Below are 10,283 nucleotides of genomic sequence, written 5' to 3'. Positions count from 1 at the left end.
CGCCCAGCTCTATGTTAAACTCAATTGTTACACCTGGTAGAGCAGAACGCTGATCATTTTATTAAAGATGAAAGACTTTATAGACAGTTTTTCAACTCTTAGTAATGCCATAGTGATCGTTTGATATATGGACCTGCAGCGGAGTTTAGACCCAGACACGGCTAGTGACGTCAGACTGAACAATCGGATAGAAATAAACTTTATGAGGGCAAGACAAGAGTTTTTAATAGCATCTGGATACCAATATTTGGAATGGTAAATTGTTAAATGGCCTGCATTTGTATAGCGCTTTACTTAGTCCCTAAGGACCCCAAAGCGCTTTACACTACATTCAGTCATCCACCCAGTCACACACACATTGACACACTGTTGATGGCAAGCTACATTGTAGCCACACCCACCCCGGGGCGCACTGACAGAGGAGAGGCTGCTGGACACTGGCGCCACCTGGCCCTCTGACCACCAGATGTTATTAAAAAAGGTTCTTGACAGCCACCCTTCCACTGAGACCATGATGAGGCTTCAGTGAACAGGAGATTGTTCAACTGAAGGGCCACATGCATGTTGCAGGTCTTTTTTTTTTTTTTCTCCTGTCTCTGAAGGACATGACTTTCAGGTACTGTTTATCTGCTTTAAATAGTTTTTCCAATATTGTCACTTCTCTGTTCTTGCACTTGTCCAGCTTCCTCAAAATATTTTAAGGACACATGCTAAGGTTTTGGCTAATGGCTCTTTTGGAATCATCTTTTTGGCGCAAAACCACTACATGTTCTGCAGTGGTCAGAAAGTGTTATCTTTGGCAATTTACATGTATTTAACTAAAAATGTATTTCTGCAACAAGCTGACAAAGTGCGTAAAATTACAATTTAAAAAGAATTAGTTGCCTAGTTATCGGTTTTGTGTAGACACACTAGTGGTTCAACCTGTGGGCTTGCTGGATTTTTTTTATTGGTTGAATCATTCATAGATCAGTGTTAACTGGTTTAACAAACAAACAAAAAACATTCCTCTGAAAATTGTTTGGTACAAGAACTGGAATGAAATGAGTGAAAAAGCAGCCAATGTCCAAAGACAATCTTTGAAAGTCCTTCATAAAGCCTGGAGAACTATTGCTCAATACCATTTGCAATAACAATTGCATCTCTGGATCCTTGGAAAGGAAATGCAAGGGGCTCAAGACTTTTGCAGCATACTATAGAACATCTTAATTTTGCTTCACAATCTCAACCAATGACTGTCACTGCAAGATGACTGCTACTCTTCTTAAGACAGTAACTGTTCTTAAGTGGATGGCTGTAAACTAAATATGAATTAGGGGGAAAAGTCATCTTTCTGATGCTCATGTTCCTCAGATTTGCAGACTCTTCATCTTCACTTATCGTTTTCTTTTTGTTGGGCAGAAACTTCCAATTTGCCATTATTGTTAAATTAAATTAGAAAAAGGGTAACTATGAATTACTTTCAGAGACTAACGCAGCTCGGATAATCCAATCTTAACTATTTTCCCCATAAATACAACATCTGGCAATCTCCCTTGTGCCCTAAGTGACATGTTTTGACATGTCAACATATATGAATAAAGATGTTGTTTGAGAACCATTATAAAATGTTCCAGTTTTTTCAAGAGGCAGCTCTAGTAAGCTATATGAGCAGACTGATGCACACCCAGTCATTTTCTTCTAGACTGAAATATGACAGAAATCATTTACTTCATAAGTCTTGTATTTGTCCAAGGTGGAAAGACTTAAATAACAGATCAGAAGAATATGCCACAGAAATTTACATTTAAAAAAGCAGTCGTAAAGTTTGGAAGCAAGGAGGTTGTTTCACAAATTAATGTTGGTTTTTTGGTTCTTTTTAAAATTAACCAAAATGATAGACAGAACTAAATACCCGTAATGTTCTAAATGGAGACAGAAGAGAGTACGGTCTTCCACTCACCTTCATACCAGTACATTTTTGCAAACACAGAGAACAGGTATGTGGAAAGGTTTGTGGTGTGGCTGCAGCATAGTCTTGCATCATGGCCAACGCTGGCAGAACCTTTGATAGCTCCCTGTCTGCACGACACTGCGTGCTGGAAAGTGGCAGCGGCATATAAACGAAGTTCACTGGTTTAGGAATTATCTGAGGTGCTAGAGGAGTAGCTGGTTTTGCAGACTGGCATTGTCCCATTTGCACTGGTGGTTGTTTCTGGTCCTGCTGCTGCTCCGCCTGTTTCTTTAGCTCCTGCTGCATCTGCCTTTGGTGCATCTTCTGATTGTTTATGGGTTTAGCAACCTTTGGCACTTGTTGTTGACTTTTACTTTGATCCTTGGTGCAGCTGTTATCCTTCTTGCCGATGAGCACAAGCCCAGGTTGATCAGGATGCACACCACGTGCAATATGACTAAGAGGTGGTTGGATTTTTAATGCCAAATGGCAATCTGGCTCTGGTTCTTTCAAAGGAACTGGTTTGAATTTGAGAAGTCTTAAGTCTGTGTCTTTCTTTGGCAGAGAGAAAGAGCTGATGATTTCTTGAGATGCCTGGTGTGGCTGAGTCAGCAATCGTTGAGTTAGATTCCTGCTTGGAGGAGGCTCATAGCTCTGCATTGAACTATTAATGGAAACAGTACCCCGGTGGTCATGTGAAGAAACCAAGGTGCTGGTTTTCACCTCTGCCGTACCTTCTTGCAGTGGTTCTCTATTGCAATTGTCACCATCACAAGTGTCCATGAGCAACATACTGCCACTCTCACTACTGTTAGCTCTACTTTCACTGCTCTTTCCTATATCACTGCCAAACCCTCCAGCGTATTTGCTAGTATGTCCATAGTCAATCACTTTACTTGGTTTGATAATCTGTGCCAATTCGCCCTGTTGCATCCCTTCCCTTCTGAACCTGTCCATTACGGTCATGCTGGGGGTGGGTTGAGGTTCAGGACAGGCTTTTGAATGAACAATAGGTTTAACATTCTCAGCCTTCTTCATGCGGATTTGCCTTAAGATAAAAGGCAGATTGCCAGGGGTTATCTGGTCTTCAGGGTAGGAGATCAGATATTCCAAGTCATCTTTTTCAAGTCCAAAACGTAAAAGGATGTTAGAAGCTTCTTGTGAAGAGTACTTTGGGTAACTGGAATCAGTATTGAGCACAGGTTTCTCTTGCATTCGATAGTCAGAATCACCTAAGCCTGGAATGGACTGCATATCCTGTTCTCTTTCACCACTGCCTTGGAAGCTCAGTGAAGTAGATGAAAAAAATCTAGAAGAAACATTTTCAGTGACTTTCTTATAGGTTGACCAGTCCAAGGAGCAAGGCCCACTTTTAAAATCAGAGTGTCTTTGAGATGCTGAGCACATTGGACTGGAGGCAACCGTTGCAGTTGAAGAAATAAACTTGTCTTCTTGAGTGCTGGTAAAGCAAGGGGCCTGGTTAACAGGCTGCTGTCTCATCTCTGTCCTGGCTTGACCAAGATACATTTCTGTAGATCTCTTCATGCCTCCATCTAAAATAGAACTACTCTGTGGGGGGGTGTAGCTCACTGGAAAAGCACGCAGTGAAGGAATTGTTCCCAACGTAGTGTCAGAAGTTCCAGAGGATGCTCCAGAAGAGCTAAGCGCATTTCGACACTGCGCAGAACTTTCTATCCCAAAATTATAGGGGTTATGAAGGGGATGGGACATGGTTCAGAAAGTCAAGGATGGCCACAGCAGTCAATGGAATGGGTGTTTGAGTGTTTTGTTTTGGTTTTTTTTACAAAGTAGGTATGCTGGAGGTCATTGTCAATGTGGAGCTCGTGCAAAATGCAAAGTGACCATTCAGTCAGGCAACCATAATCACGAAGTCTTGTGTGTAGAGAGATCCTTTAGAGAACTTCAAGTATGTGGTTTGATGGTGATCCTGGGTGCGGGAGAAGGGAAATCTTCAATAGCAATTACAAAACTGAGAAATTTAAAAAAAAAAAAAAGTTTTTGAACTGGTGTGGGCTTCAGCTTCCTGGATGGGTGAAATCCATCTGGAAGGTCTTGTCTGGATTTGTTCACTCTGTTGCTTCCTGCCAAATATAAATTTATCATTACAATATCAGGATCTTTACTACTAGAAATAAACAGGAAGCACAAACATCAAAGGTCAGATAAAAAGAGAAAACAAGGTCAGAAAACAGAAGAAAAAAAATGCAGGCAAACTCATTTACCACCAGCAGATTGACTACAAAAATTTAAAAACCAATTTGTACTTTAGAGAACATCATTATAAATCACTGAATAATTTGAACTGAGCTTTTTTGGGGCAGAATGACTGTGCAACGTACATTTTTAAGAGTAAAAAAAAATTATCTGTGCGCAAAATTGAATTCATATAAGGTTTTCTTACATATACATTCAGAACACCTATGCTTTTGTAGTATCATTCTGTTTGCAAATTTTACCACTTTGTTTGAAATAATTTCTTCCCTGGCAAAAATCTGACTTTCAAGTATAGTCCACATAATTTGTTATCAGCTGAAGCTCAGGACTTTGAAAAGGCCATTCCAAAAGCTTAGTAGCTAGCCTGTTCCAAAACTAGCCCTATTGACATATCTGATTTTGTCGAAACTTTGCACAATGGTTTGGGGAGTTGCTAAAGAATTCTTCAGTAGTCTGTTTCTTTCATTATTATATCCACTCTAATTCGATGTACCAGCTTCACTGGCAGCAACAGCTCAATGCTTGTTCATAAAAAAAAATCTCTCAAAGTCTTCTTTGTCCTTTTGGTAGGTTATCAACATTAACTGATTTTAAAAGTATTGATTTTGTTGCAGTGGGTTTTCTCTTCAGACGCAGCCTCTCGGTCAATGGTGATGTAAAACTTGCTCAGCAATGATCTTCTGTCAGCTCCCAATCCATGGCAGAGCTGTGCTTTGGTGGTTTTTGACTCTTCAAACCAACTTTTTATGGTGTCCTTCGGGTCTTTTTCAAATCTTAACAAAGTATGTACAGTTCCCAATGACTTCTATAATTGAATCTATTCTATTCCATTCCATCTGATGATGCCAGAATCTGCAATGGTTTAGAAAGGGCTCAGACACATTTCTCACTTGTGTACTCCTATAATCCTCTTCAGATCTCCAGTGATGTCCTGGGAATTCCCCAAGCTTCTACCAATGAGTGCTGTGAACCAAACCTTTCTGACACAATTATAACCTTGGCCTTGACAAATTCAGAATTTTTCAAACTTTCACTGCTACTAAAATGTAAGCAGGTATACGGTCACATTTCAGAAAACCCCAAATATAGACAAAATATTTGGCACCAAATTCTTGACTGTTTTACTATGAAAGATATACGTTAGGGCTGCTCGATTATGGCAAAAATGATAATCACGATTATTTTCACTGAAATTGAGATCTCGATTATTTGACGATATTTATTTAACAATAACAATGTATTGAATAATGACTTTAAAGACTGTCAAAAAAATAATATAAAATAGTGTGCAAATACTGATAACAGTGCAAATGTTTGCAATATAAAAAATAAATGAAAAATGTAAACATCTATGTTTAGTGAACTTTGCAGTGTTGCTCTGTGGTGCAGCTACGACAATGTAGCAAAGTTTACACACTATGTCTACTTGATCCACATCTGACTCCGCGAACCCATAACGTTTCCACACCACTGAAGTTTTTTTACCTCTCTTTTCAACCAACAGCAGTCACTCTCCTCTCCAAATAACTTCTGCTGAGCTTTCAGAGCTTCCCTCGGGTCCGCTTAATCAGCGGTCCCCAATCCCCGGGCCTCGGACCGGTACCGGTTTGTGAGTCGTTTGGTACCGGGCCGCGAGAGTTGAGGCTCAGGTGTGAAATGTATAGTTTTCAGGGTTTTTAATCGGTTTTCAGCGTTATTTTGTTATTGTTTTTAATCATTTACTTGGTTTTCCTTGGTCTTTTCACGTGTGTTATGAATAAATTTCCTTTTTTTTCGGTACCGGTACTAGTTTTATTTTGTTGTATTTATCCGCTATACCTTAAAGGCCGGTCCATGAAAATATTGTCGGGCATAAACCGGTCCGTGGCGCAAAAAAGGTTGGAGACCGCTGCTCTTAATTGTTGTGACACGTGTTCGAAATGCAGAGAGGTGCGCTCGGTTTGCCACACGGAGCAGCGCGAGAGTAAAGCACGAGGGAGGGGCTAATAATCGGCTCAGTCATTTTTAATGATCGTTGAAACCCTAGATCGTAATCGAGATTAAAATTCAATTAATTGAGCAGCCCTAATATACGTTATGCAGCCATTCAGCCCCAGAAAAAAAATTACATTTCTCATAAATTACTGACAGCGTTATATTGATTTGACATTTATGTCCATGAATGTATGTACACTTATAATCTAAGTTGTGTATCAACATTCAGGTATTTAAATGCTGATGCCATTTAGAAAATTTGAAAACATTACCCAACCTTTGACTGTATTATCCAAAAAGATTGCAAAAGTATATCTTCAATAAAAATTATATCCAGACATTACTTCTCAAATAAAAACAAACGATACACTCCTTGTTGATCTGGTAGGCAATGCAAGTGGTAATGCAAAAAAAATTAAAATAAAAACAAAAAAAATATTAAGGTTAGCAAGAAAAAAAACAAAAAAAAACAAAACATGCTTTTGGCTCATCTTCAGTCAGTCCACATATTTTCATCAGATGACATTGTCTTGCAGCCTGAGAAAGCCAAACCAATCTGGTATCTGACATGCAGTACGGACAGACCGTAAATCCAGCTTTACTTTGTGGTGTGGTAAAACATGTCCATGTCCAAACTCCTCTCCGTGAAGTTTTTGGTGCAGGAAAATGTCCCAGTATCCATTCGATGAGAGATGAGATTACCAACTTCATGAAAAATTATATATTTGAATGAGGATATTAAAAATGGTTAAAAATAAATAAAAATGAATGTGTGTGTCTGGGATAGAACAAAAATGCTTCCAGACAGCCTACAAGATAGAGGACTTGAACAATTTCACAAGACGTTTCAGGAGCAGTAAAAAACAACAACAACAAACAAACAAAAACAACAGCAATAATACTAGTAGTACAAAAGCTACAAAATAACATTACCAGATATTATCTAGCAAGTATTTAACATCTTAACATTTTGTGCTCGTATACTACACATCATGCACAACTTCTAAAATTAAATGATTCTTAGAAATGCAGGAAATACAACTCTAGACTAAAAGTGCCTCAAGTCAATAACTTGAAACTAGAGCACAGAGTGTGAAATACAGCCCACAGACTCGATCCAGCTTCCTGCTGCCAAAAATAAAAAAAATTAAACTGTGTCCAAACAAACTTTTTCATAGGACAAAATAACACCTTTACTCAAAATGTAAACTACAGAGACACAAAGCTGCATCTAAGTGACCTTTTCAAAAAGCCATATTTCCTAACAAGTTTTTGGTTTAATAATTAAACAAAATATTAACATTCCTACTCGTTGTGTCTTCTAAAATTCAGTTCTGCATAACTCAGCACTATGTACATCATGTTTCAATTCAGTTTTTCACAATGTAGCACTTTAGTCTGTTTTCCAAATCAAGAAGAAGTAAAACACAGTATCTGCAGCTGACCTAGAGGAGCTAAAGGCTGCCTGCAGCTGCTTTTCTCTCTGGATCGCTCAGTGGGGTTTTTTAGCAGTTCGCTTGAGCTCGGGTTTGGTGGCCATGGTGGTCCAGGTGTGCTGAGGCATACAAATCCACGTAACTACAGCCCAACTCAATAACAGACAGCATTGTCTCTCTAACTACACCACCTCTCCCTTCATTTATTTTTCATCTGAATTAAATTTTCATGATATTTATCCATTTTTGAAATTAAATTACATGTATTTGCTTTGAAAAACAACTCTCTATATGTAAATTATTGAATTTATGTGCAGGGACTACTCTGAGAAGTCTTTGCAATACATCTACGTTACAGATGAAAGAATATTACTGAGCCAAAAGTAAGTTGAATAAGACCTTTAGATTGCAGTTGTAAAATGAAAAGTCTGTTAACTTACATGCGGAACTTGCCTGTGTTATCAAACCCAGTAAGCGCTAATGGTTCTGCATTCATGACTCTTCTCAGTGCAGAATATCATTGCTAACATGTTAAATAGGAGTTAATTAAAGTTTCTTCAAGCTATACTCTTATTCCTCTACATCACACATTGGCCAAGGTGACTAATAAGAGAAAGGTTATCTGTTAAAATTATAAGTTAGAGTAATTACTCATTAATTGCTACTGCTCAATCGTTTCCACACACCTACATTTTCAAAATGTGTGGTAAAAAGTGGGTGTACACAAGCTAATCTTCATTTAAATATCTGTATCTCTTTCTTTTAGCAGTGCACAGGGAAATAGGACCCTGTAACTTAGTAAAATAAGTGATCAGATTTCCTTAATGCACTATGAAATTTTTTTGCATTAAAGAAAAGTTGATTCTCCCTGTCAAATATCCTGTCAACTACAGTTCTCAGTAAAAAAAAAAAAAAAGAAAAGAAAAGAAAGAAAAAAGACCTTTATGATTATGATGATCATAATCATAAAGAAAAAATTGCCATCTGTACATCACTTGCTATTTTGGTTATCAAAACCTCACCAGGTGCTTTTTTTAAACAATTAAACCTAACAAAGTGTTTTTTATTACTAAAACCTTGTCATGCTGTTAGGTTAGGTTTAGGGGAGGTCTGTGCCACCCCATTTTAAAAATCCTGGGAATCCCCTGTTTGCAATTAGGCCTTTGCTTTGCCTGTACACAGGTATACACACTCATATACATATGTATATCTATACAAGTCTCTTCTTATGTTTTTTTTTTTTTAACAAAGAAAAGTGTTTTAAACTGTATACCATCTAAGAGAACATGCACATGCGGCCCACATTTTGCAGCATTTATGATACAAACAGATCTTTTTCATATGGATGCTAAAAGTATTATCCCAAGCTCACACTCCTCTGCATGAAACATGGCAGCACGGCTATCCAACTGTTTCTCCAAACAGTAGCTGCTGCAATTTTTACAGGCTGCCTTTACTAGCTTAACTGAGGTTAGCTTCTAGCTAAGCCTGAAACGACTAACGGCGTACACACATCCACTGAGATTAAAAACATGTCGCTCTGTGTTTAGTAAGAGCTCCCGTTACATACCGTTCGTAATAAATGCGTAGCCAACAGCTTTGATTGCGTCTGGGTTGTCCTCCGCTTTCTTATCTTGGGTCCAAATAAAAACTGTCCCTGTTTAGTGTGACGTCTCGTGCAGGCGGAACGGACTTCCGCTTTATAAGACCTCCCTTCAAAATAAAAGCATAAACTTCAAATCTGGCTTTCTCCACACAAATCTATCGCTTAGAGCAGTGGTTTCCAAACTTTTTTTGCTGGGCCCCCCTTTGTTTTACAAGAAAAATGTTCGCCTCCCCCCCTTCCTAGCGCGTGCACGCGCCCACGCCCACGCACAAACACATCCTCCAACCACACACAGCCATATTTTGCTCCATTGCGGTTTATTTCACACCTCAAACATTTAGTAAACAATTAAGCAAATAGGAGTAATCTGCAATAAATTACAGGGAGTAATAAAATAAACTACTAACTCTTTTACACTACGTCCGCACCTACACGGGTATTTTTGAAAACGCAACTGTTTCGTCCACACGTGAACGGCGTTCGAATCACCGAAAACTGAGATCTTTTAAAACTTTTTTTGTGTTTACGTGTGGACGAGGAATAGACTATGGCTGTATCCCAATTCAGGGTCTGCAGCCTTAAAGGCCGCATTTTAAGACCGATTACGTCACAGCGACGCGACGAAGGCTGCTCGAAATGCGGCCCTCAAATGCGTCCTTCATTTCCCTGAATTTCAAGGACGTGGCGGTGTCACTACCCGATCGGTACCGGAAACCCGATCGGTACAGCGACAGGTGTAGGCTGTCTCCCAATTCAGGGTCTGCAGCCTTAAAGTACGCAGCCTCAACGATCCTCAAGGGCCGCGTACTTAAAGACCGCTAAGGCCGGAAGTGCAAGGCTTGTGAAATGGGACGGTCTAGCCTCCGTTGCGCTGATACTGTTGTTTGTCAATAAAGTAAAAAAAAAAAAAGGCTGCGTTGCGCTGCCCAGGTTGCCTAGCAACCATGATACTAACCACTGGAAACGTGTCATACAGCTTTGTTTGACAGAAATGAAGGAGAAAATCTTTTGTTCATTTGTTTCTACATGAGCTTTGATCATTCTCTGTAAGATTAAGCTCAGCTATTGAACGGCGTATATTTTAAAGTAAAGGCTTTGA

General features: G+C 39.1%; 1 protein-coding gene across 1 annotated transcript in view; it reads right to left on the bottom strand.

The window, feature by feature from the left end:
• LOC102203989 (uncharacterized) overlaps positions 1-9,262 on the bottom strand; it is a 13,108-nt gene extending 3,846 nt beyond the window's left edge. The window contains exons 1-2 of the mRNA XM_013916018.1: positions 9,149-9,262; positions 1,943-4,035 (exon numbers count right to left, since the gene is read on the bottom strand). Coding sequence (XP_013771472.1) covers positions 1,943-3,664 — 1,722 coding nt within the window. The 5' untranslated portion in view covers positions 3,665-4,035; positions 9,149-9,262. The remainder of the gene's footprint in view (positions 1-1,942; positions 4,036-9,148) is intronic.
• Positions 9,263-10,283: the final 1,021 nt, after the last annotated feature.

The sequence above is a fragment of the Pundamilia nyererei genome, unplaced genomic scaffold, assembly GCF_000239375.1.
Source record: "Pundamilia nyererei isolate P.nyererei 1_Seehausen unplaced genomic scaffold, PunNye1.0 scaffold00427, whole genome shotgun sequence".
Classification (NCBI taxonomy): Eukaryota; Metazoa; Chordata; class Actinopteri; order Cichliformes; family Cichlidae; genus Pundamilia; species Pundamilia nyererei.
This window is presented reverse-complemented; position numbering and strand designations above follow the sequence as displayed.